At 37.7% G+C, this 27,945-nt stretch overlaps 1 protein-coding gene across 4 annotated transcripts in view; it reads left to right on the top strand.

Annotated features, from left to right (window-relative positions):
* LRBA (LPS responsive beige-like anchor protein) overlaps positions 1-27,945 on the top strand; it is a 357,361-nt gene that overhangs the window by 19,524 nt on the left and 309,892 nt on the right. For all 4 annotated transcript variants that reach the window (XM_035113958.2, XM_035113959.2, XM_035113955.2 and 1 more), the window contains exons 3-16: positions 14,535-14,766; positions 14,909-15,009; positions 15,619-15,714; positions 17,478-17,599; positions 17,721-17,847; positions 18,768-18,887; positions 20,310-20,456; positions 20,999-21,196; positions 21,660-21,793; positions 23,909-24,017; positions 24,138-24,290; positions 24,642-24,810; positions 25,639-25,718; positions 26,844-26,906. In XM_035113958.2, the coding sequence (XP_034969849.1) occupies positions 14,535-14,766; positions 14,909-15,009; positions 15,619-15,714; positions 17,478-17,599; positions 17,721-17,847; positions 18,768-18,887; positions 20,310-20,456; positions 20,999-21,196; positions 21,660-21,793; positions 23,909-24,017; positions 24,138-24,290; positions 24,642-24,810; positions 25,639-25,718; positions 26,844-26,906 (1,851 nt within the window). The remainder of the gene's footprint in view (positions 1-14,534; positions 14,767-14,908; positions 15,010-15,618; positions 15,715-17,477; positions 17,600-17,720; positions 17,848-18,767; positions 18,888-20,309; positions 20,457-20,998; positions 21,197-21,659; positions 21,794-23,908; positions 24,018-24,137; positions 24,291-24,641; positions 24,811-25,638; positions 25,719-26,843; positions 26,907-27,945) is intronic.

Raw genomic sequence — 27,945 nt, 5'->3', positions numbered from 1 at the left:
ATTAAATTAAAGAGCTCTATTTGGAAGTGTGTAAAAATAGTTTTTACACACAGCTATGCATTCATGTTTAATTGTTAATTGTTGCAGTCTATTGTGAACATTTTCCTAGCATCAGAAGTTGATACAGTTTCCTTTTGTGAACACTTTCATTGAGGACAGACAGCACCAGTGTATAAACATGACATTGTTATAATAATTTCCTCTAAGAGTGTGTTGCCAAACTGTTACGGCAGTAGACAGGTGTTTGTAACTTGAACTGACACAGAAGCTGGTGTGGGACTTCTCTGAGTACTGCTATTACTGGGTAAAATTTCAGGTCAGTGGGTAACCGTACTGGAAGATATCAGTACTTAAATTAGTACACGTAAAACAGATAGCTTAAAGGAAATGAGCAAGGGCCGTTTTGGTGAAACAAGGAGTACTTTGATCAAATTTAATGGAATTAATTGTATTTTATGGTTTACTATTTTTCTATACTGTACAAAAATTAAGAAGGGTATTGTGAAGAAGCAGTATTAATTTACTTCCAAAGTAAAGTGTGCTTGATTAAATAAAGTGCGCTCTCTCTCTCTCTCTCTCTGTGTGTAACATATAGATATAGAAAGAGAGAGAAAAAATAAAAATAAAATAAAAGCAAAAGCCCACCATACATGGAATCATAGAAACACATTGTAGAGTTGGAAGAACCCTGAGGGTCATTTGGCCCAACTTCCTGCAATGCAGGAATCTCAACTAAAGCATTCATGACAGATGAACATCCAACCTCTGCTTAAAAACCTTTAAGGAAGGAAAGTCACCACCACCCAGGGGGAGTTCATTCCACTGTCTTAACAGCTCTTACTCTCTCAACCACTCCTCATAAGGTTTGGTTTCCAGACCCTTGACCATCTTGGTCCTCCTCCTCCTACCTCAGGTTAAGAACTTTGCTTCAGGATGAGAACACAAATCGTGCTCCGGTGGTGCGGCGGCGGGGGCAGCAGCAGCAGGAGGCCCCATTAGCTAAAGTGGTACCTCAGGTTAAGAACAGTTTCAGGTTAAGAACAGACCTCCAGAACAAATTAAGTTCTTAACCCGAGGTACCACTGTATCCTCCTTAAATTGTGGCACCCAGAACTGGACACAGTACCCAAGGCAGAATAGAGTGGGACTATTGCTTCCCTTGATCGGGACACAATACTTCTGTTGTTGCAGCCTAGAATAGCATTAGTTATTCTATACTAAATTAAGCTAAGCTTGACAAAAAAAAGTTACCCTGGCAGCTTCAGTGGTGTGTTCATATTTCCGCTCCCCCCCCCCAAAAAAATAACTAATAGCCTGCATTGCAGTCCTATGCATGTTTACATGAAGATAAATCTCACTCTGTTTACAGGTACTTCCAATAGGGGTTGTAGCTTTGGTAATCTAAAACCTGTAGAATATTTCCTATAGGATTTAATGGATTAAATTTTACATGTTACCAGTATATGTTTAGATTAATGGTAGGAAAGCCTTGTCAGTTCTTCTCTTAAATTACATTTTAAAAACCAGTTAAATTATTTGTATACTTTTGAAGAATTTTAGAGAATCAAGTGGATACTTTCACATATGAGTACAGTGCAGGAGACTTGCAAATATGTTTTTTCTTCTTTCATTACCTCCAATGCCCATGAGATGGTGCTCATCCCTTTTGCTTTTTATGTGGCAGATTCTTATGTTTATATGTTTGACACATATCATTTCATACATTTTAACTTAAACAAAGTTACATTGTTATGTTATATTAATAAAAGAATACCTGAAGACATTGTTTAATTGTGGAATAGTCTTAAGTAAACATGACCGAATAACTAGTTCAAAAATGCAGCAATACATTAGTTAACAGTGGTAATTAAAAGTATTGGACGATTTTCAAGAAATATCAGTACAGTATTGTTAAATTAATTAGAGTGTATTGTTGGGTCGTTGTGGACATACAATCGCACCAGAATACTGTTCAACAGCACGTATTCATAACAGGGCTTTCTTTAGCTATGTGTGTTACACTCTTTAATAGTAGTCACATATGAATTTAATTCGTTCTGTGAGTCAATTCGTTTTGCGAAAAATTCGTCTAGCGAATCCCATAGGAATGCATTGATTTTTTATTTGCCCATAGGAACACATTAATTGAATTTCAATGCATTCCTATGGGAAACCGCAATTCACTAGACGAATTTTTCACAAAACGAATTCGTCTTGCGAGGCAACCTCCGCTCGAAAAATCTCTTCGTTAAGCGAAAAAATTCGTCTTACAGGGCATTCGTCTAGCGAGGCACCATTGTACTCCAAAACCTCCCTGCTCACAATAGCCATTTTCTTGATTAAGTTGATGCAGAAACTGTGGTCGTTCTATATTTGTATTTTGAATGGCATGAGTGTACAGTATTGCATTACATCTACATGCATACTTTTAGGACCCAGATTATTTCTGTAATTGTAGATTGTTTTAAACTGTTTTTAATATTATATTTTATTTTTAATATTGTGTTTTAATTGCTGTAATGGGACCATATGGTGAAGGGCTGGTAGTAAATTGCAGTAGTAATTGTCCTCATCCTCATCCTTCATAATCTTTGAATGAAGGGCAGTATAGAAATCAATAATAATAATAATAATAATAATAATAATAATAATAATATAGAAACTGACAATAGGTTGGATCCAGAGTTGTTCTGAGTAGAAGTCCATTCGCAAAATAGGCTTTTCTTTCGCTTTCGTGCCCCCTATACCCTCCCCAAAAATATCCCTGAAGGAACCCAGCTACAGATCGTCTGAAAGAGAAAAGGCCTGACCTCTGCTCTTCAGGGTGAGATCTCTGTTCCTGTTTTTATTACTTTTCAGTTGTATTTTCTGCGTGCTTCTGAATAGAATGGAAATTTGGAAAATAAATTTAAAAATTTAAAAATCTGTTCTGGGAATTTTAAGTAATTATAGACTGCCACATTGGAGCTTTTTATTTTATTTTCTCTAATTGGCTAAATGCTTCATAGGGTCCAGATGTGTTATAGTTTTGCTTCCTGCCTCTATACTGTCTCTTCACTGTACAGAAAAAAAGAAAAGTCTTTCTCAAATGTAACAGTTTGTGACCAAAGAGTGATGAACTTAAATGACAAGTGGACTCTCCTTCTTTGGAGGTTTTTAAGCAGAAGTTAGATGGCCATCTGTCATGTATCATTTAGTTAAGATTCCTGCATTGCAGGAGGTTGGAGTAGATGACCCTTGGGGTCCATTCCAGCTGTATGGTTCTATGATTCTGTCCTGGAATAACTAAAGGAAATTGTCTAGTCTGGCATCCTAACTTAAAATACAATTGCCACAAACATCCACTGATACAAACAGGTCAGCACATCCTGTGATCTAGCACAATGTACTTGGTGTATAATTTCTTTCTTCGTTGGTTTCTGATGTCGTAGTCCTTTGGTCACATAATTGTGTACCTAGGGACAGGATCACTTGCACAAGTCATAGCTCTGCTGGCGTGTTGTAGCAAAAGCAAGTTTAGTAACACCTTCAAAGACCAAACAGATTTAATGTTAGTGAGCTAGAGTCTTAGGGTTATTATTTTTAAAAGCCATTTTATAGAAGTCTCCAGTTCTACTAGCTTTGTGCTGTTGTGCGTTGACAACCTGCAGCACTGACTTTCCAACATGTATCTCTGGAAGAAGGGAGTATGTGCCCACATATGGGCTGCACAGTATGTCATTTCCTGTATCTACTCAGAATCTGGCAGAAGGTTTGCTACTGTGTAGGATTTCAGTATACCAATGAGGTCATCAGTGCTATCTCCAAACAGAAGCATTTTTTAATTGCTCAAAGTAATTACGGTACTTTTTCGTGTATAAGTCAAGCCTTTTTTTTACTCAAAAATAATGTTAAAAGATTGGGGTCGTTTTATACACAGATAGTGCATAGGCGGGGACGGGTGATTGATTGCAGCCGTGAGCTGCAGCTTGTAAGCGGTAATTTGGTGGGTGATTGGTGGCTGCGTGAAGTGCTGCTGTGGATTGGCTGGCGCTGCGGCAATAGGGGATGCTGTGAGTGGGCAGACGCTGGTATGATTCTGTAACCCGAGCGATTGTGAGTGTTTGTCTGTCGGGTTAGTGACTTTCTGCATCCCCACCCGCAAAAGCTCCACAACTATGGGCAATCCTCAAAAGAAGCTCAACAACTTTGGGGAGGGCAATCCTCCCCAGAAAAAGCTCAACAACTCTGGGACATCTCCCCCCATTTTCTTAAATTTGAGTCCCCAAAAATAAGGGGCGTCTTATACATGGTGTGTGTGTGTGTGTGTGTGTGTGTGTTACACATGAAAAATACGGTGCATAAATAGTGGGGAAGGGTGCAGAAGCTGTAATTTTTTCAGGCAGTGGAAATCCTAAAATTAAGTTTACATTGTGTGCAAGACTTCTCACATATGCAAGGATGTGCTGACGGTGCATTGGTTTTGTGTTATATCATGGTTTATTTAGGGGTTACTGATAACTACTTCGGTCAGGAAGTATACTTACTAGGACATAAAAAATGTAAAATAAAAATAACATTTGAATAAACTCTGGACATAGTCTGATTGTGGTACATTTATAGCGAGGCAGAGTATTTTAACTTTTTGAAACCTATGCTACTTAAGAATAGGGTGTAAATTAGTTTTGAGGAAACAGTTATAAAGAAACAAGATAATGCAATTTTTTCACAGTTGTGAATTCTAGGATAAGAAAAAATTCGAGGAGACCTAAATTTAAACAATTAGCAGAGGAAACTTGACCTTTTAAATCTGTATTCTTAACTTAACATGTCATCTTAATGAAAATATTTTTGTGTTTAAATGGGAGGGAATGGTTCTCAAACTAAACTGTAAGGCTGTGTAATCTGTAATGCAGTGTACACACATAAACCTATAAGCAGTGTGTGTGTGTGTGTGTGTGTGTGTGTGAGAGAGAGAGAGAGAGAGAGAGAGAGAAGAATGAATGAGAAGAATTTTTCCACACAGTGATCTCAGATATTGCAGCTACAGCTGCAGCTTCTTCCTTTTTTGCCCACCCAATATCCTGTGTTGTATTATAGCCTAAGACAATTGTGCTGGCCCCTAATTCAGAATTACTAAACCTTACATTTTCTTGCCTTTGTTTATACTGGACCATATTTTGTGTGGCACTTAGTGGAGTACTTTCCACTGTATAGACTGCAGACAGTGACATGCCCTTATAATCTCTCCAGTCCTGTGCTAGTATTGGAACAGTATGCTGAGTAAAACATCCTGCACAGTATATTTCTTCTCTCTCTCTTTTTTTTGGCAATAGCTGAGCAAGTTTACTTTGTGCTAATATTGAATTGGGGAAAGGAGTAACCATTGCTTTGCTTGTTTATATACTAAACAAATATTGGCCATTCTGCTCATGATGGGCTCTTTTAAATCCTTTTTAATCCTGATGATCCCTTTTCAAATGACTGAGAGGTGCGCATCAAAGGCTCATCACCAGATACTCATCACCACTACTTCAGACCTTCCCATATTCAGTGCAAATGTCCAAAGGGTTTTTAAGCATGTTCCAGTGAATGTGCTTAGAATTCCTCTTCATAGCTTTGCAATGAAATAAGGAATCCCTGAAGTGCAGCTAGTATGGGGTGGGAAGTATATTGTATGTTGCAGGTTGCATGTGCATCCCACCCTCATTTTGCAGCCTACATGTCAGGCATTTGCTGCCGCCCCCCCACACTTGAAAATGACTTTTTGTCTTGTAAAGGAAGTCAAACAATATAAAAAGAAACACTAAATTCCAACCAAAATAATTTCAATCCCCAAATATTCTTTTGAGAAGTCATGTAACCAATGACTGTAACCAATATGTAGAGAGGCAGATTTTTTTTATATCTCCTCATCAACTCATTCTGAGGAGGCTGTGGAAATCTGGCTTGGATTGTGACAGATCTTGAAATTTACTCTGGACTAGGCAGAAGTCATCATGTTATTTCCTCATTGTACCAGCTGCATTGACAACTAGTGCTTAATTTAATGTGCTGTTGTTACTTTTAAAGCTCTAAGTGGTTTAGGATCCCAGTAGCTAAAGGACTGCTTCCCGATGTATAAATTAGCCCAATACTTTGGATTGTCTTCTAGTGAGACTTTCCTGGCATCTCTTTTATGGTTACACAGTGCAAAATATATTGAGAAGCACAGTCCACATCACCTTACTTTCTTTTTAATTTGGGGAAAATGTGCATTGAGTTCTGAGCCATCTACTATTGTTTGTATGCAAATAAACTAGGCAATTAAAAAATGTTGTGTACCTTTTTTAAAAAAGAATACATGGCAAAATGTTTTCCTTCTCTAGTTAGCTATGGACAACATAATCTAATTATACCTATAAATATGCTTTTTCTTTATTCCTTTGTTCCTTTGCAAAGCATTTGGGTGACAAATGCATGGACGTTAAACAAATGTGTCACATAACCAACTTGACTATTTGGTAAATAGTAGGTGACTGTGCAGATTACACAATTATCTACAGAAAAGTTCTGGTATCCCAAATAGTGGTAAATGTAAAAGAATGAAAGCTAGCAAAAGGAGCAGGTCTGAACAGCTTGTCACCCACAAAATGAAATGCAACCCACCAGCTATACATGGCTGTCACCAGGGGAACCTCAAGTTATTACTTCATTGCTGGCAGGGGGATTATCAATCACTTGGCAGGCCACAGTGCACAGCTAGCTAACTTTATTTGGCTTTGTGGGTCACAGTTTGTGAGTGTTTTGAGTACTTTGTTAAGGGCCTATCCAAAGCATACTTGTGGTGATCAATTGATATGTTCCACCTGCATTCCATTCCATTCTGTCTTTCTTATACAGTGGTACCTCTACTTACAAATAACTCTACTTATGAATGTTTCTACTTATGAACGGAGCTCCGTCCGCCATCTTGGATGCAGTTTAGATAGGATTTTTTCTACGTACAGATTTTTAGATAGGGTTGCTTCGACTTACGAATTTTTTCTCCCAATGTATTCCTATGGGATTCGACTTACGAATGTGCGTTCGGAATGCATTAAATTCGTAAGTAGAGGTACCACTGTACTCATTTGTGTGTGGGACCTTCAGAACATTGGTGTGAGAGAAAATGCACACCATGGAAGTGTGTAGATAGGTGGAGCCCTACTAAGTACCAGTGTTATGGTCCTTCCCAATTATTTTAGTGTATGCCATTTGTTGCCATGTAGCTTACACAAAACTAGAATTCTTGCACAAATGGTTTGCCCAAAGCTTGGCAAGTTGGAGTGTATGCAGTGATACCTCGTCCATCACAATGGAGCACAGGATGATAAAATAGTCATTAAAAACAAGCCATTCTCTGTATCCCTCTTAGAAAGAGCATTGGGGGAAATGTTACTGTAAGCTTCATCATTTGAGAAAACAAAACAAGGGAAGTTTGGAGAAGAAATACCTATTTGTTATTTAAAAATTCATAAAAGTGCCATTAATTCAGTGTAGATAGTGGCTGAAAAAAACACTTTAAACTTTTGTACCTTGAGGGGTTTTTTTAAATGAAAAAAAAAAACCACTCACAAATTTTAATGAATCTTTCCCATTTAAAGATTGAGGGAGATCTGTGTGTGAATTTTCAATTAAGTGGTTCGTCTAACTTCGCCAGTTATTTCATTCAAGCATCTCATGTGGCAGGTCTTTTTGAAGGTCATCCTCTTTCAGTAAAATCATCTTAGCTGGTCTTGGGTTTTATCCAGTTGTGCACTGGCAAGGTTCCACAGGTATAGCAGGAGTTCTATTTCCTCTCCTCCCCCTGGAGCTGATTTTGAGGTTGCATGGGATGGGAGGCTGGAGGGGACAGGAGAGGAAGAGGAAGGCTTGTGGCATGCATGGAAGCTTGTTGCAATAGGCAGAGCTGAGGGGTTGGATATGGCCCACAAACTTGAATAGAAATAGAAATTTTAAGGTCAATTTAGGGTAGCCCATTGGTTACCTCTTCTTCAGGAAAGTTGCTAAAAGAAATCATGACAGTTGTTATCTTGAGAAAATGTCCACTGTTTGCTTTCAGCCTTTGTTACTTCCAGGTTTGATATTCGTCATTCATTTCTAGGAGGAAATATTTTCTTTTTGTGTATTATTATGTTCCTAATGAAATGTTGAGAAACCTCTATGAGTAGGCCTGTAAATTGATGTGGTGTATTAACAAATAGCTTCCATATATTCCTAGAGTGAAATGAACAGTATGGAAACTAAAATAAGCAATACAGTACAGGGTGTTTTTTTTTTGTTTTTTTTTGCTATGTGACTTTCATGTTACACAGAGTTTAAATTTAGAGTAATGTAACTTGAACTGACTTTCTAGTAGATGTCATACAGTGATGGATTTCTGATTTTGAAAATATGTCACAACCATAAATCAGTAGTTTGCGAAGATTGCGCTAGCAAGCTATTAAAGAACATGGCGGTATTTACTATAGGTAAATGCAAATTTTTAAAGGACCTCTGTATCATAGTTTAAGTGATTTATTGGCTTTCAGTGCTCATGTATGAATCAGTGATGTAATGGATTTTGGAAATCTCATTTCCTATAGGAAGGCACATACTTTGCATATGACTTTAGGCAAGAATTTTACCTTGATGTACTTATGTCTAGATTAAACTAAGGTTACGAATTTGGTTATTTTGTGAGAGTGGGTTTTATATGTAGGGCGGTTCAGTGTGGAAATTTGAATAGAAGGATAATGGATATGTTTAATATATCAGCTTAACGTAGGATATTAAAATTACATTAAGTAGCTTTTACTTTGGTCTCTGTAGTTGACTTAAAGCCTAAGACATGGGAACAGAAGTGTGCTGCTGCAACATGGCTTCCTATTGCAGTCTCCTGCACCTTCTGAAAAACTCCTCTTAAAGACTGGGTGACCTTTGGGAACCACGTGATAGAGGGCACAGGGAATAGCACCATTTTTGGATCCAATTTCCAGAAGGATAGACACGTTCAATCTGCTGCAGCAAAATCATCGAAGAGTCTTGAGGTACCTTCAAAGACATGTCATAAGCTTTTATGAATGAGAGTTGGCTTCATCAGATAATGTTTAAAATAAATGTGACTATTGTGTTGTTTCAGACACTACATAAATGAATCTGTGTCTTACGCTCCCTTCTCTTGCCCACTAGTCTCACATACCCTGCTTTCCCCTCTTCATTTTGATTTTAACGAACCATGCATAGGCTGCTGTTATATCTGAAAAGTGGGCAAACCATGGTTTGGGCAAACCCTAGGGTGTCCGAAAGCTAGAGTTGCATGGTTTATTGGTGATAGTGAGAATTTTAATTGTTTCTATGGTTTGTTATTCTAACTCTGTTATTCCTTTGCTTTCTGTGTAAGATGATGGGGGAGGAGAAAGAAAACTGAGAGGAGAAATCAGAGTACATTAAGTTGAACAGAGCGCAATGTGCAGACTTCAATAATTTGTGTACTGCCAGACCATACTTTGTATTTAAGTCTGAGCCAGCTGGTATGAAAATTAACTTTCATTAACATCAGCTAAGTTGTCCCTTTTCTTTCTTTCTTTTAACTAGAGATTCTGCAGCTTGCAGTGGTTGCCTTGTATCTTGGATTAGGAAAGTTAAGATTGGCCAGCAGTCACAGATGCTAGTATTTATCATAGTGTATGCACCTTTTATGGTCTGAAACATTTGTATCTTCCAACATTTAAACCTGACATGAAAAACCCAATGAGCCTCAGGCATGTCTTGTCTTGCAGTTTACATAACTATGATCTGGGTAGCAATACATAATTTTTAATGCCAACCAGTCATTCGCTGTTTCATTCTAGTTTCAAGGTGAAATTTGACTCTGTGCATTATGCATACCTGTGTGAAAAGTAATGTATAAAGTTGTATTTAGAAAACATTTATGCATATTCTTTATTACCATTAAGGAAAAGTTTACAGTGTATAACATAGTACCTCTGCAGTGTTTTAAAATGCAGGGTGTTTTTTTAATTTTTTTAATAGAACTTGTATTTTCATAATGGTTTATTTCAGTGGGGTTTTCTTCTAGACAAGTATACTTAGAACATAGAATCATAGAATCATAGAGTTGGAAGAGACCACAAGGGCCATCCAGTCCAACCCCTTGCCAAGCAGGAAACACCATCAAAGCATTCCTGACAGATGGCTGTCAAGCCTCCGCTTAAAGACCTCCAAAGAAGGAGACTCCACCACACTCCTTGGCAGCAAATTCCACTGCCGAACAGCTCTTACTGTCAGGAAGTTCTTCCTAATGTTTAGGTGGAATCTTCTTTCTTGTAGCTTGAATCCACTGCTCCGTGTCCACTTCTCTGGAGCAGCAGAAAACAACCTTTCACCCTCTTCTATATGACATCCTTTTATATATTTGAACATGGCTATCATATCACCCCTTAACCTTCTCTTCTCCAGGCTAAACATACCCAGCTCCCTAAGCCGTTCCTCATAAGGCATTGTTTCCAGGCCTTTGACCATTTGGTTGCCCTCCTCTGGACACGTTCCAGCTTGTCAGTATCCTTCTTGAACTGTGGTGCCCAGAACTGGACACAGTATTCCAGGTGAGGTCTGACCAGAGCGGAATACAGTGGTACTATCACTTCCCTTGATCTAGATGCTATACTCCTATTGATGCAGCCCAGAATTGCATTGGCTTTTTAGCTGCTGCATCACACTGTTGACTCATGTCACAACAGTTGTACCTTCGTTCAGCTCATACCTTAAATATATCAAATAAATATGTCTTAGATTGATTGGCGTTCACTTTCAGACAGGTTTTTGTTTGTAAGGTGCATCAAATTAATGTCACATTATCACAGTAGCTGTCATTAATTTAAAATCCTGTGACTGATATTTTGAATCGTAAACTCTTAATTGATAATGTAGATAGATATTGGTTTCTAGCTCTTAACTTGCCTAAGTTTGCCTAAACATTATTTTGGTATATAATGATATTGGGTGTAAAGAAATCTCCCTGGATAGTAGAGATTTTGGAGGGGGTGGAATTGGGGCTGAGACCCATAATCTACAAATGTCAACTACAAAAGCTTGTCATTGCTTCTTGAATTCATGCAGGTATTGATATATTTATGACTTACTTAAATTTACGAATAGCCAAGGCAAATATTAAAATGAAATGTAAAACTTATGAAGATGTATTTGAATGCTTCAAATGTGTTGCTTTAAAATCACTGCTGTATGCTTACACATTATACCACAATCTAGAGAGAGAAAATATTATGCCACCCTGTGGGTTGTTATAAAGATTGTTTATGAAGTTGAGCCTAAGACTTAAAATACATTGAATCGGGGAGTTCTGAAAAATGAACTGCATGACACGGGAGACCAAATCATGCTAAAGTGCAGGGAAAGACTATACATCAGTTCAAAGGCTACATTATTCAAAAAAATACAACCATAAAAAAGGTAATAAGATTACATCCTCACACTTCATGGCTAGTAAGGTGCATTAGGCTGCTCAGATATTCATAACTTACTGTGACATTTCACGAGATTACATTTTGCTCTGCACAGCCATTACTGCAGCTCGGATAATAACTAGCCAGCGTACGGACCAGGATTACGATCCCTGTCTTTGGCAACAAATTTGTGTCTTGAAGGTTGATCAGTCTCAAATTGCCATTAGAAAGGGTTAATATGACATACTGCATAGGTGTGCACTTACGTGCATCTATAATATTTTTGCATATTAACAGTATATCAAATTCACTACAAATTGCATTTAACTGTTTCCCATATTTTCTTAAAGTAATTTCATAAAACACTTAAATGAGGGAGATTTAAGTCTAGTGTCTGGTCCTAGAAGTGTTCTACTTCTAATGCTGCTGAATTATTTGTGCTTTGCAGATTAGATAGGAAAACTAATTTGTCAACTTCTTGGATGGGTAGTTACTGACAATAGTACATGTAGCCAAAAGTGAAAGATAGGTAGTAGAGAATTGAGGTGAAGGTGAGGTCATTTTAGTTAACAGCAGAATGTATGGCCTGTAAAGTGTTGGCATGGTAGTTGATGGTCACTTAAAACAAAATACATTAACTCACAGAAATGAACTTTAAGAAGCTAGTGAGCCAGGGATTTTTTTCCTAACAACTTTGCACTGTGCTTGACATTGGCAGAAAAGCTGAATAATTCCATCGTTGGTTCATAAGCATAAAATCATACATGGCTTCCTTAAATTATTTGCTTTCAAGATGTTGGCAGTTCTTTGCATGACTCTGCCTTTCTACTGAGCCCAAATACTTGATTGTTGCTGTTGTATGCATAAAATGGTAAGGGTAGGTTTTCTAGCCAGAAAACCAACATTACTTTGTTATCACTTGTGACATGGCAGCAATATGTCAGTCAGGAGTTGCCCTCTGATCTGGGCACTGCAATGGGAGGTTGTGAAAGTAGTCCTTTAGTTTTACTGCAAACCCTCCTAGGATTTATAGGTAAAAAATAGTTTTAAATTGTGCCTGGACGCTGTTACATGATGTGTGTCTATTGACCATCGCTGCTAGGAATCTTCACTATCACCAGCTTTCAAACACACCCCTAGGACTGACCCTCTCACCACTAGGTCTAGCTAGCCGGCCACATTCCAATTCCATTCACTTGTTTGACATTCACCACTGCTGCTAATGGAGGCAGAAGAAAGTTATCACCTGCTAGAAGTTGTTACCTGTGCCATTCTTCCTTCATTTCATTAATGAAATAAGAGTGAAAGAGGAGAAATATTTAGAGTGCTATTTATTTATTTATTTATTCATTCATTCATTTCCATTATACGTGTATTCTGTTTAGGAATCTCAGATACACTCACTATAGTTTTCTAATCTTGAGGTGCATGACATCGTTGCTGATTTATGTTAAGAATGCTGAAAAATGTGCTTCCCCCCAACATGTATATCTTTAACACTTCAGATCTTGAGTAATGAGTGGGAGCTGCTGGGATTCAGGGAAAAGCCAGGAAGAGTGACTGTTTTGGCAAATCTTATATCTGAATGAATATATTTTTAATGAAAAAATCCTATCTGATTAGTTTCTGTTTAGTAATAGATCTCTGCTGCTAACCCTCATATACCCAGGGGGTGTCATTCACTGAATTAAATACAGCTCTTGTGTGATAAACCCTGTCATCAGACGAGCTGGCAGGTGACATTGCAGGCTGGGTATTATGATGATCTGTTGAAGAAACCACCAAGTGCTGTGTAAAAGAACATAGCTAAGCAAGCCACGAGTATAGATACACAGGCAGCAGTAGACTGGAGTTAGTACAGTGGGCAGTGAGAGCAGAAGAGCATTGCGTATAGGATTGTTGCATGTTTACTTGTCAGTAGAGTCCCACTCAGATCAGTGTGCATAGGATCGCAGCCTTAATCATGTTAGTCCCCTCAAAATAAGTGCGATGATCACTTTCCTATCCAATTCAATGGAACTTAAGTGTGGAGTAGCAACTGAGGAGTCTCATGTCAGCTTAACCACAATGGACAGCAACAAAACCAGGAACATGTGATCTTTCTAACTAAGGCCTCGTTTCATACAAAAATGTGATACAGTACTATTCTGAATTCCTAAACATTTTAAAAAGTACTCTGTTAATGCCAGTGCACATAAATTCCATCATTATTGTATCCAACTCTGAAGGTATAGTGCAGTGTTTTTAACTGGGTTTCAGTGGTGAGAGAAAAGACATTACAGCTGCACCAGGCAGATGGACAGCAGTCTACCCATAGAGAACAGATGGATGAACATACCCAGAATACAAGTTTATCAGAGCCAAGTCTACCCACAAATGATAGTCCTATTATCAGGTGCCATTTAGGTTTGTTTGTTTGTAGCATTCACTCTCTCACCCTCAAAATTCCTGTGGACACCTGTGGTAACCTACCGGTCATGTGTCAAAAGGAATGTTTCTAAAATTGCTCCTTGGAAAACAATATTTGGGTTCATAGTTCTTACTCTGACATTGGCTTCCTATATACATTGATCATATACACTGATGCCGGTTGCTAGATCGTTAACGTAAAATGATGGAAATGTGAGTGTAAGACCCATTGGACTCAATGAGTTGGATTCAAAACTAAGTGCATGTAATAGGGAGATTCCTGAAAACTGGCCAGAAGCAACTTCTTCAAGCAGGAGCTTCACTCATGGAAGGTGCCATGCCCAGTTTTTTTGTGGGGGGTGCTCACCTCATGTAGTAGAGCCCCAACCCCTCAGTGGAGCATTATTGAGGACCTGGGGAATCCTGTCATAGGGACAAGGGGTGGCTAGCTTCCACCCACCCCATTATGTGCATATAACTCTGGATTCCACCCAGTAACACTTATTTCTAATTCGGCCTGCACTTATTTGATGTGCAATCTAAAGTTTCTAGTGGTGTCTGCTCATATCCTTACTGTGTACCCTCAAGGAAGGAATGCTGCTATTGTATGTTGTAAATCTTTTAAACATATAATTCTGGAGATAGAGAAAATCACTAATGCCTATTCTTTTTAAATTGAAGCTTGTAGGAGGTCCCTTTGATCTGGAAATGAACTTTATTATACAAGATGGAGAGAGTATTACTTGCATGGTGGACTTGTTGGATAAATGTGAAGTCACTTGCCAGGCTGAGGTATGGAGCATGTTTACAGCCATCTTGAAGAAAAGTATACGAAATCTCCAAATTTGCACAGAAGTGGGTCTTGTTGAGCATGTGCTCCAGAGGATTGATAAAGCTGACAATATGATTGCAGGTATGAATTTCCAATCAGCCTAAAACTGGAAGTAACTGTGATAGTGTCTTTAATTGACACAGAATCCTTTTTATAACATTTTTTGCTGGTAAAATTTAAAAAGTTGGGTATTAATCTAAATCTAATAATTTGCGTTTCTTAGATCTCCTAGTTGATATGCTGGGAGTATTAGCAAGCTACAGTGTGACAGTTCGGGAGTTAAAGCTGTACTTCAGCAAACTTCAGGGAGACAAAGGAAAATGGGTAAGTAGAATACTGTACTTCACATTAGCCAAAAAGGAGAGAAAATATGTTTATTTCACTGAAACTGATTTCATTGACTTCATACATTGATTTCATACATAAGGTTAATGAAAAGACTTGAACCTAGATGGAAGGCTGTAACCAGGTCAGCATGTGGTTGTGTGACCTGTACTTGTTTGGAGTGTTGTTGTTGTTGTTAATTGAATATGCAGTTTAACATGTGCACTCAAGCGCCAAAATCCCTGGAAATGACAGCTCTTAAGGGCCCATACCCTTAACAGACACATTATTTAGGCAACATTCATATGCCATGGTATGGTGCCCTATCATGTGATTGGTTCACTACCTTGGTGCTGGATGGCAGAGGGGTGGGCATAATTCCCATATTTGACATTGTAAGAACTTAACTGGCAACCAATACCATCCACTCAGAATGATGGTTCTAGACATCCAAGGCAAATAGGATTTATGAGATAATTTATGTATGATAGCATTATGGTAATGTGCAAATCAGCAGAAGTGTTGTCGAAAGTTCATAGTTAATGTTCAATCGTTTTGCTGAATTTTATATTAAAATACTAAATACATGATAAATCGTTCTTTAAACAGCCACCACATGCTGGAAAGCTGTTGTCTGTGTTAAAGCACATGCCTCAGAAGTATGGTCCTGATGCCTTCTTCAACTTTCCAGGAAAAAGTGCTGCAGTAAGTAGTTATTTCCCCTATGTTTCTATTCTTTTCGCTTTAATTCATGTGTTTGGGTTGTTTTTCCTACATGCTTTCATTAGGCTCCTTTTATTCTAAGGACACTCAAATACAAGGCAGTAAAAATAGCACAGATCGTTTCTCTTTCAACCTGCCCTCCTTCCACTCTCAGGTTTTAGAAACTTGAACATACACACATGTACATGAATGTTAAATTTTAAATGTTCTTGATAAACATTTTATTGCTCAAGTATTTGTTTCTCTCTGATAGTGGTTTGCTAATACCATACAACTATAAGGGTTGCTGTCTATTACCTGATGAAAACTCAGTTTATTGTATTGAACTGTTTTAAATATAATGACTTATAAGAATCTCATGGGAGGTTTGCCTAATTAAATGAACCTCATTTCAAGCCTGAGTCTCAGTAAGCAATGCTTTGAAAACAGCATTGATGGGAATATTGCAACCATTGTTGTAGCTTTTTAAAATATTTTCAGAATGAGATTATTGTGCTGTACTGTCCTGTACTGGGCTGTGTGTGTGTGTGTTGCCTTTGCTGTTTCTTAGTGCTTCTTGATAACTTGATCAAGATAACTCTGCTTTGATGAGTAATATTTTTCTGGCCATTTTCCTAGGGAAGCTGCCACTTAACTCCAGGTGTTCTTAAAAAGAGCACGCTTTGCACTAGGTGCATTTTACACTTATTAGAGTAAGTGGCTTCTGTAGATAGTTTGCCAAGTTGCTATAGTGGTTCTCCTGCCACTATTTGATAACAGGTAGATCTTCAGTGCCTTTCAAAAGGCCTGGAATATGGTAGTCTGGAGGTCAAATGTTAATGAATTCTAGAACCATGGTATGTTTTGTGCTGCTTCCTTAATTACTTCATGGCTTTTTAAATCATAACAAAAAAAACTTATTAAAAAGTAAAAATAATAATTGTACATTAGTTATTTTTATCCTTATGGACTGACTTGGGGAACTTCGTGTATCACATTGAAATAAAGGAATAACAATATAAAAGCATTGTAAAATATATCGAACTGTAACATATAGATATTGTCTAATGTTTGATAGGTGTATAAATAAAACATAAAAAAACTGTTACTAAGGACGAAATATATTAAGGAATAATGTTTAGGTTCAAATGTTTTGCCCTCATGTTCTTCAAGGAATGTTTTCCTCAGACATATGAGTGGGTTACTGATATATCCTCTCTAGAAGATTTATGGCATTGTGTTTGGGCAGGAATAGCTACAGAGTTTAGCAATGTAATGCAAAGTCTGCTGACATTCAGGTTCTTTGATGTCTGTGTTCATTTGTATCAATAATGTCGTCAGCATCTTTAAACCACACAGTTACAGAAACCTTTCAGAAAACTATTTTTTGATTTGAAGATTTGTCCTTGCAGCTTCCCCCTTAATAAAGGCAAATGCCTTCATGTCTGAGCTATCTTTCAGGCTAAAATAAAAAAAGCACTTCTATTTGCAACAAGTGTTGCCATCACTTGGGACAAAAGGGGACTTCTAGTTCTAGGATTGGGTATCATATATAATAATTGTGACTATTTTAAAGATTTTTTTTTCATGTGGAAGAGCCAAAATATATATTTATGATTTAAATGTGAAAAGGCAAACTTTGGAATCAATACCGTCACATCTAAATTGTATATACTTTTCCTGTGCATGCTTTCTGATTCTACAAATCAAATGAATTGCTCTGAAGTACCTCACTGCTTTATATAAACTTGTTTTTTCCCCTCTAGGCTATTGCCTTACCTCCTATAGCCAAATGGCCCTACCAGAATGGATTTACTTTTCATACTTGGTTAAGAATGGATCCTGTAAATAATATCAATGTAGACAAGGATAAGCCTTACTTATATTGGTATGTATGCATTATTATGTCTTCTGAAATCTGTTTCATCTATGTCTACTTTTAAAGATTGCTCTCACCAACTACCTGGGAATAAATTGTGAATCTAATCATTTTAAATAAATTGTTTCAGTTTTCGAACAAGCAAAGGACTCGGGTATTCTGCTCATTTCGTTGGAGGCTGTTTGGTTGTGACCTCAATTAAATCAAAAGGAAAAGGCTTCCAGCACTGTGTGAAATTTGATTTCAAGCCGCAAAAGGTGAGTTCAGATGTGTTGTCCTGCAAATGCCCATTAAATGCATGCCATTAGACATTAGGTTTAAGTCTCTGCTCTACAGGAATTAATGGCCATTGGTTCTAGTGGTGTTATGATAACATTTGTTGTCATCTAGATGTTCTGAAATTTGGTTTGAGGAGAGAAAAGAGAAGATTCTGGCATATGAGTTTAGTTTACAGTTAAAGGAAAGAAAAGGTCTCTAAATATGGTATAAAAATGATGATTAAAAGTAATAATCTAGAGTCCAGGTTTTCTGTTACCTTTTCAGTGTGCTTTACTTTTTCATATGGCAACTTAAGTTTGAAGGGGTTTACCTCCTTGTAAATATCACAGCAAGCCAGATACACTGGTGAAACTGTTCAGGGAAAGAGTATAAGTCGAGTAATGCCCACAAAAAATGAATCAGTTTTGGATGTGTTGGTTTGGTTTATGGTCATTATATTTTAAGCATTATTGGCAGCAATATTGCTTCTTATTCTAATGAGGATGGTCATATGTCCTACTTTACAGATGACAATATTCTGTCCTCTGTAAGGGAAGGTCAGTCTTCTGTTTGAGGGCTGCACCACTCAAACCCTATCTGATTCAAGATAATGAACCTTAAAAAGGGAGATTAGGGGTTGTGATGTTGTCCAATGCTTTGCAGACTGAACAGCAACCTAAGTCACCTGATGTCTAATTTATGGTGAGATGTATTTTGAATTAAATTACTGCAATTATGTTATAATTGACACATACATATAAATCACCATATGCAAACCTTTGTGTCTTCTTTTGTCCCCCTTGTTTGGAAAGTGTGTGTGATGCCAATTCTCTCTCTATTTTTCTAACTAATGCACAATTTTCAACAGGTGAAAAAAAACCTTTAAATTTAGTTTAACTCTTCTAAATTTCTTATGTAGTGGTACATGGTTACTATAGTGCATATCTATAACCGTTGGAAGAACAGTGAACTCAGATGTTATGTGAATGGGGAACTTGCATCTTATGGAGAGATAACATGGTTTGTCAATACCAGTGACGTAAGTAACTTGCTACTCCAAAAGGTGTTCCTCTCTTTCTTTTTGATGCTTAATTTGAGGTAGAATGTATAAATGGGAATTAAAAAAAATAAATCCCTCACACAGGCAAAGTGACAACACTTGGATTATTAGCAGGTCTTGCTAAGCCCAATGCAATACCCAATGATCAGATGATCAGTACTTTGAGGGCTGTGTCTTTGCCCTCAGAGTTCTATTTTAAATTTTGTGAGCATATATTGGTCACATGATATCACATGTGGTGGGTTACCAGGAGCGGTGTGTCCCATTTCACTGCATGAGGCAAAACAGGAAGTACCACTCTGCCCTGTTGCTGCAGATTTCTGCCCCACTGCTGCCACTGCCAGTGGAGAAGCAGCACCATCATCAGCATGTAAATTGGCGAGATCTTGCCCAAAATTGGCACTGATGCCAATGGAAGTGGCAGGGAAGGCAGGGTGTCCACAGGGGCACCTGAAGAGGTGGCCTTACCCCACCTAATGGCTGAGCTGGTACTATTGGTGACCCTCAATGTCATCCTTAGCCCTCCAAAGGTGGAGGAAGTTAGCAATACTGCCCACTGGCCAGATTCAGTTCTCCACCCCTATTCTGCCAGTTCTTGATATCTCCAGTTTTGACTGCATCAGTCTGCCTAGTGCTTTAATCTGCCTTCGGTGATCTTTCATATGAGCCCTAAGTTATCTCCCCTAAATAAACACTTCTTCCATCGTTTACTTTTGTCTGGTCCCAGTCACTGAAATGAATTACCATATTTATCCACCCATATATATGTATTGAAGTTGTAGGAAAGATATGCTGTGTCATAATCTGCAGGCAAAAGCAGGTAAAACTGTGGCTGAGTGACACAAAGTTTATGCCTACATCCTGGAAAATATGAAATATGAAATATTGCCCTGGATAGTTTAAGAATTGCTACAGTGTATTTTGTGTCTAAAATGATTTTTAAAAAGTCAGTATAGCCTCTTACAAATGGCAGCAGCCTTAGGCAGAGGTCTTTCCTGTCAGCTTGATATAATTTTAATTAAAAATGCCAGGGATTGAAACTTGAACCTCTCATATACAAAGCAAATGCTCTACGCCGGAACCAAACTTACCCATCACATTGTACTTACTAGTCAAGTGTGAAGAGGGATGGAGAATTAACCATGATCAAATATAATTTTGCAGGCTATATCTTATAGCCCAAATGAATTAGATCATAGATGTGCACATGAGCACAGGGGACTTTCCCCTTGACTTCTGTGTCAGTTGGGTTTCCACATGCACAGCTCGTAGAACCTACGTGATGTTGATGAGCCATACATAATATTGAAACTTGGATGTATATTCTTACCTTCCAAAAGAGAACTATGCTAACATAGATCTCATTTATATTATTCCTTAATATTTTGTTCTCTTTCCTAGACATTTGATAAATGTTTCCTGGGTTCTTCAGAAACAGCAGATGCCAATCGAGTGTTTTGTGGCCAGATGACAGCTGTCTATCTTTTCAGTGAGGCTCTCAATGCTGCTCAGATTTTTGCTATTTATCAGCTTGGTCTTGGATACAAGGTATTTATTGTCTCAATATAGGTCTCAATACAACCTTACTGCATTCCGGTGTTTCTGGTTTCAGCAAAGAGCTAATACAGACACTTTAGTTTGTAATGCATTTTACTTAAAAAGTTTTAAACACTCCTATGAAAGTTATGTGTGGGTTGTCAAATGTCTTGTTTTGCATTTGTGCAAACCACCTGCAGAGCTAGCAAGCTAAACTGCAAATCAGAAATAACTTTTTACATACAAGCCACTGTTACAAATATAAGCAAATAAGTTTTTATTCATGACTGTGTCTAAAGATACTGTACTAGTCTTCCTTTTCTGCTACAAAATATGAAAAGCAAAAACTTCCATGCTTTAAAAGAAAACACTGTTTAAAACATATGTCTAGAAAATTAAAAGAACTACAATGACCTTGGGCCACAAATTAATGAATTTTATTTAGAAAAATGCACCTCAGATCTCCATGGTTAAGCTGTCTTGAAATATTTCATGTGTGCAAGTTTTATTTCCAATTGGATTCTAGCCTACTTTACCTTTTGTTTCTATTCTAGGGAACTTTTAAATTCAAGGGAGAAAGTGATCTTTTCCTTGCTGACCATCACAAACTGTTACTGTATGACGGGAAGCTTTCTAATTGTATTGCCTTTACGTACAATCCAAGGGCTACAGATGCACAGCTCTGCCTAGAATCATCACCCAAGGATAACCCTTCCATCTTTGTACATTCACCACATGCCCTCATGCTTCAGGTATTTTAGCATTGGTTTCAAGTTCAAGAAGGAGTGGATTTCCTTTGTTTTCTTTCCCTTGGATACTTTTGTAGTCTGTTTGACTGAGTCCTTAAAAGCACTCAGGTCCATCTGTTTTGTTTATTTATTTAGATTTACAGCCTGCTCAGTCGCCAAATGTAGTTGTTTTGTAGAGTGCAGTCATAATACTCTCTCTCTCTCCCCTGCCTTCCTCAAAGCTGAACAGGCCCAGCGCTTTGTATTTCTGATAGATTTTCCATTCCCAAAGTTGTTTCAACTGCTTTTCTTTTGAAGTTTATTGTCACACATCTTTAAGTTCCCCCACACTCTGTGACATTTCAACAAGGTAACAATTTAATTTTTGGAGATCCTATTGAAGCATTCAGGTCGCATTTTGAATGAGTCAAAGTAGTTAAACAAATGCAATATCCATTTGTAATTTGTACAAACTTGGTATTAACAGGATGTAAAAGCAGTCATAACCCATTCAATCCAAAGTGCAATGCATTCAATTGGAGGAGTGCAGGTGCTTTTTCCTCTGTTTGCACAGCTGGACTATAGGCAATATTCACTGGATCAACCTGACACAACTGTTTGGTAAGACCTTTTATTTGCTCTTCAGATTGCCAATTTGTTTTGCGATGTCTATTGCATTCTATAAAAACTAGCACTCTCCAGTAGTAAACAATTTCTTATGCCTGACCTTTCAGTTAGCCTATTAACTGTTATTCTGCCGTCTAAGTTGGAAGAGATGTTTTCTAGATAGAGTAAGCTGACAATAAAATGCACACTAAATGATGGACATGCACATCTAAATATAGCCAATGTGAAGACGTTGTGAGAGGAAGTTTCCCCTTACGGGGGAAAATTACCTCCAAATAATGCAATTATATTGCAGCATTGGGAACATTATTTATATTTTCAAGGTTAGATCATTTTAAATCTCTTGTGCAGAGAAGACCTTGAGATGAAGTCAAGATTACTGGCACCAGGTCTTCTACACAAATGTGTACATCATTCAGTAGCTATGTAATTTATGGAGTAGTGGGGATATGGAAAATCTCTTTCTCGAGGATGAATTCCTTCCTGTCAAAGTGGGGGGGGGGGTGTATTTTTTTTCCAGGGCTGCTGGTTCTAACCAAGAAGAGTTTATCTTCCTGGCCTAGGGCTTGATCAGTGAAAGATGTCTTGTATATCTAGACTACTTCAACTTCACTATGGGACTGTCAAAAGGAAAGGCTAGGTGTTTTTAGACGACTAATGATGATGTTCTGTGGTAAAAGCCATAAAAGGTGCCTGTATTATAATGTGTGTGTTTTATACAGTATCTTTCTAAAAGTATTGCCATTTCTAACTGTTGTAGAAAGAACAGTTTAAGGAAAAAGGTTAGGAATGTGGAGTGTGACTCTTAAAATTCCTCAAAAAGACAGCTATGCAAATCCCTTGCCCTAGCCTTCCATTTATACTGTCATTTGCCTGTCAATTCAAGCTTCTGATTTTACGCTTTTTACTGTTACCTAAAATTTCTAAGGCCATTTCAAGCGTTGAGCCTCGCTTCAGATATTAGCAAATCAAGGAGGTAATTGGAAGTGTATGCTTTTGCAATTCTCACTTCCTGTGCACTCTTCAGTTGTTCTTTAGGAGACTTAATGAGACCGAGAGTGAATTGTCTATGATACAAAAGTGCTCTTCAGTGAGTGGAAATCCTCTTCTGCTTACAGAAGGGTTATTTCTGACTTTGCTGATGATCACTGCATGGGAATAGTGAACTGAAATCCAGAGATGATGATCCTGTTACAGCAATCCCTTCTTACAACCATTTGTTACAAGACAACTATTTTAATTCCTTGTTGTTGTTGTTGTTTAGTCGTTTAGTCGTGTCCGACTCTTCGTGACCCCATGGACCATAGCACACCAGGCACTCCTGTCTTCCACTGCCTCCTGCAGTTTGGTCAGACTCATGTTGCTGGCTTCGAGAACATTGTCCAACCATCTCGTCCTCTGTGGTCCCCTTCTCCTAGTGCCCTCAATCTTTCCCAACATCAGAGTCTTTTCCAGGGAGTCTTCTCTTCTCATGAGGTGGCCAAAGTATTGGAGCCTCAGCTTCAGGATCTGTCCTTCCAGTGAGCACTCAGGGCTGATTTCCTTCAGAATGGATAGGTTTGATCTTCTTGCAGTCCATGGGACTCTCAAGAGTCTCCTCCAGCACCATAGTTCAAAAGCACCAATTCTTTGGCGATCAGCCTTCTTTATGGTCCAGCTCTCACTTCCATACATTTTAATTCCTTACATGTTTACAAAGCAAGTCCCAAAGGATTTAACACAAACAATACCCCATTGCAGAGCAAGATTTGCCTTGTTTTGTAATAGAAAACATTTATAAAACACGGGCCATCTCTCATATACCTAGATACTGCCGCCTGAATCATGTACCTCCAGATACCATGTTGTGTAAAGTTTCCCAGTAATGTTTGCCTAGCTGTTCACAAAACTGTGCTATATAGTGTTCTTACCCTATTTCTTTCCTTGAATCCAGCAATCACCATTGAGTGATTGTGGGGATATTAAGACAAACTAATAGGATGCATAAATTTAATAATGTTCAAAAAGTAGTATGTAAATTGAGGAAATAGATTGTTATTACAAGTCCAATGTACTAATCTGCTATTAAACACTATAAACTGCAGTATTTCAATACAATGTGTCTTTCAGTTCCATTCTGTTGGCTTTCATCATGGAGTTGCTGAAGAACTCAATTGCTATGCAAGAACAAATGCTTTCTTGTAAGGGCTTCCTTGTAATAGGATACAGTCTTGAAAAGGTAAATTAACCCTGTTGCTTGCTTTTCTCTTTTAATCTGCATGAAATATGTTTCATGTTTTGGTCACATAAATCTCTATCTACATGTTGTCTTAAACATATTCCCTTTCTTTTTCTGCAGTCTTCCAAAGCACACATTAGCAGAGCTGTTCTTGAACTTTGTCTTGCCTTTGCTAAGTATCTGAGCAATTTGCACAATGGTGTGCCCTTGCTGAAGCAGCTGTGTGATCATATTCTCCTTAACCCTGCAATATGGATTCATACTCCAGCCAAGGTAAAACATTTCCCATTTACAGAGATAGCATGAAAGTAGCTAAGGTCTTGTTAAGGGAACTTAACACATGCATTTACTTAGCTTCCTTTTATTTATTATGTATATTTATTAGTCACCTGTTTAACCTAGTGCTACACAATTCAAACAAAATATTATTAAATAAGAAAGATTATAGCCCTTGCGTACATTGCAAGATTACTGTACATGTCTACCGAAAAGCAAGCACCATTGAGTGCAGTATTGTAGGCTTACTAGTTGGAATTAACCAACCTTTACTTGCTTGTATTTTGCCCTGCCATGTGTGTATGGCAACTTATATAACCTATTTCTATTCTCAATTGTCTGATACAGGTTCAGTTGATCCTGTACACTTACTTATCTACCGAATTCATTGGCACAGCCAATATATACAATGCAATTCGACGAGTAGGAACAGTTCTACTGGCTATGCACACATTGAAGTACTACTACTGGGTGGTGAATCCTCAAGATCGCAGTGGAATTATTCCAAAAGGTTTAGGTATGTGAAAAGTTCAGTGCTACTCATCAACAGTGTACCACAGCAATCGCACAGTTATTATTATTTTTATAATGTTGTGGATCTTGGTAGGGGCAGAATTTGTTAAGTATGTAGTGAGACCTTACCCTCTCCTGGATCCCTAGAGACCTGTTCCATTCTGTGAGATAAGGAGGTATTTATAAAGGAAAATATGTCCTAATAAAGTGTAACATGGTCTTGCCACTTCAGTGGAAAGGCTGGTGCTGGTGTCCTTTTCAGTGAGGTAACTAGGTTAAAACACAACAGTAGGTACAGAAAATATTTGCCAGATGCAGATGGAAGATCCAGAACAAGCTTATTAACTGGGAGTTGTGAGCAGTGTGAGCAGATGTTTTCCTGTAAATCTCATAATGCTTCTCGTGTGTGTTCTCAATTTGTTTTTGTTTTTGGGTGGTGGAGGTGGAGGATGGGTTAATGTTCAGAGTTAATGTATTAACAGCAAAATTAATACCAAGCTGTGAAGTATATAACATGTCTCTTTTAAAACAAACAAACAAAAAATAATCCTTCCAGTAGCACCTTAGAGACCAACTAAGTTTGTCATAGGTATGAGCTTTCGTGTGCATGCACACTTCTTCAGATACCTGATATCTTCTTCAGATAACAGATATCTGAAGAAGTGTGCATGCACACGAAAGCTCATACCTATGACAAACTTAGTTGGTCTCTAAGGTGCTACTGAAAGGATTTATTATTGTTGTTCTTATTATTACTGTTATTGTTATTATTATTAGACTACATCAGACCAACACAGCTACCTACCTGTAACTATGTCTCTTTTAAATTAAGATGGACCACGACCTAATCAGAAAGAAATTTTTTCCTTGAGAGCCTTTTTGCTGATGTTCGTTAAGCAGTTAGTAATGAAGGTAAGCAGTCTACAAATTGGGGCTGGGCTCTGCAGTGTATCTTGCATTGTGCTGAAGCTTAAGCAGTGGGAGGAAAGAGACCTGGCACCTCTGGCTAGCAGGGAAGGTGGGTGAGGGACAGCAACTTTTTAATCTCCTTCTCTTAATACAGCTGCATCCCTCTCTGGCACTCAGGGTTTACAGGGCCTTCTTGGTCATGGCAACTAAGTGTCAAGGGACCTCCAGGAGACTTTCGTTTTAATAATTTTGAGATAGATAACTTTCTTGGGTCTTTTCAATCAAAACACAAGAACAGAAACATTTAAATAAAATTCCTGTCAGGCTGATCCTGTTCTTCCCCTGAATGCTGATTATTTTGCAAAGAACTCTTCTGTGCTGAGAAGAAGGGAGGTGGTGGTGGCAGCGGCAACCTCGATGGACTTCAGAGAGAGGAGGAAGAAGGGGCTATTTGGGCTTCAGATCTTGTACTGGAGCTGAGGCCTAGCAAATGGTTTAGTCTTAGTGAACTATAATTTTGAAGATCTTGCCTCGTGGGCCATGGTATTACATAGGAAAAGCACTTACTGTGAATGGTGGTAAAACTAGAGGTTGCTTTTTTGTGGAAAAGAACTGCACATTTAGCTGGCAAACAATGCTGGTGTAAATTGCTTAATTTCTAGGAGGTACAGGCCTGTGTGATAGTCGTGCCACATCCTTAATTATAGCTATAAATTATTATTATTATTATTATTATTATTATTATTATTATTATTATTATTATTATTATTTTAACTTAGACCACAACTGCCATCAAAACTCCTCACAGTTAATGGGTTCATTCATGAAAAAGTGGCTAAAGGACTGAGATCTAAAAGAATAATACACAGGCTATGCATGAAAACGATGGAGAATATGTGGCAACAGTTCCTGGAGGATTTATATCTTGTGGTGCAAACCTGGAAAAGTTCTCTGTTTGTGAATCCTATTGATTTCACAGGCATTTCTCTAGAATGTACCCTTTGTGTTCCGTTGTTAGGTTTAATTTATTTAATTCCATTTGTGTATCACATCCTATAAAGTAGCTCAAGATGCTTTATATGCATGACTTGTTTGTGTTATGCCACTTATTTTATTTTGTATTTTAAGGATCATGGCGTGAAAGAAGATGAACTACAGGGCATCCTCAACTATCTCCTCACCATGCATGAGGTAATCTTAATTTTAACTGTTTTGCTTCCAGCAACTGTTTGAACAAAGTAGCCCTTCTTGCCACAAGATGGCTTTAAATAAGAAGCATAAAATCAACTGTTGGTGGAAACTACAAATAGTGAGTGATGATTTAAGAAACCTGTTCAATGGTGCATTGAAGTTCATTAACGTAATAAGTTCTGATAGTTTCCTATTCAGTTCATTGAACTGATATATTGGGGAGAGTTGGTGTAGAAAACAGATGGCAAAGCTGTACATATAAAAAGCTGTTTTATGTGGTTCAAGTAATTTTCCTCCAACTTGTTTTTTAAATAATTCTTTCTAAATGTGGATTTTAAAATAAACACACTAATCAACTCTAAGCAAAGCTTGTAAACATAGTTGGAAATAAACATTAACATTGGGATATCTACATCTTCTTATTTTAGCACCAGGCAAGTGCTTGATGCCAGATGTAACATCAAAGAGTTGGGAAATAAGAACATAAATCTAACTAAACTAATTTCTTTCAGGGTGCTTGAAATGGTTAGAATAAAGAATTAATTGAATTTTTCTTTGAGAAGTATAGATTTTACCCTCTATTGTGTTTTCACCTATAGCTGCATTTATGCTGAGAGATTGCACTTGAAAACAAAACTGCCTCCTTGAGATTCAATAAATGACTATCTGAGTAGTACCTAAAAATTAAACAAATCTGGAGAATACATTATTTACTCAAAATTGCAATATGTAAATAAGGATTTTTGATGGTTGCCTACTTTGCATAAAAAACAGCCAATGTCATTTTACCTCTTGGAGTGTGTTTTATTGCTTTTCCATTTCTTAACCTATTCCTGGATTGTAAAAAGAAATTATTATTTCTGTAATGGAAGTACTATTATTATTTTTTTGCCAAATAGCTTGCAAGTTACATTTTCTATACACCATTGATTTCTTATTTAAATGCTGTTTTCAATATCCTACATAAACCATGAGATCCGAATGTGGTTGCTGTATATAAAAAAACAGTTTCACACTGAAATAAACCTTAAACAGAGCC

Source organism: Zootoca vivipara, chromosome 9, assembly GCF_963506605.1.
Source record: "Zootoca vivipara chromosome 9, rZooViv1.1, whole genome shotgun sequence".
NCBI lineage: Eukaryota > Metazoa > Chordata > Lepidosauria > Squamata > Lacertidae > Zootoca > Zootoca vivipara.
The sequence above is the reverse complement of the archived record's forward strand: the minus strand, read 5'-3'. Positions and strand labels throughout refer to the sequence as shown.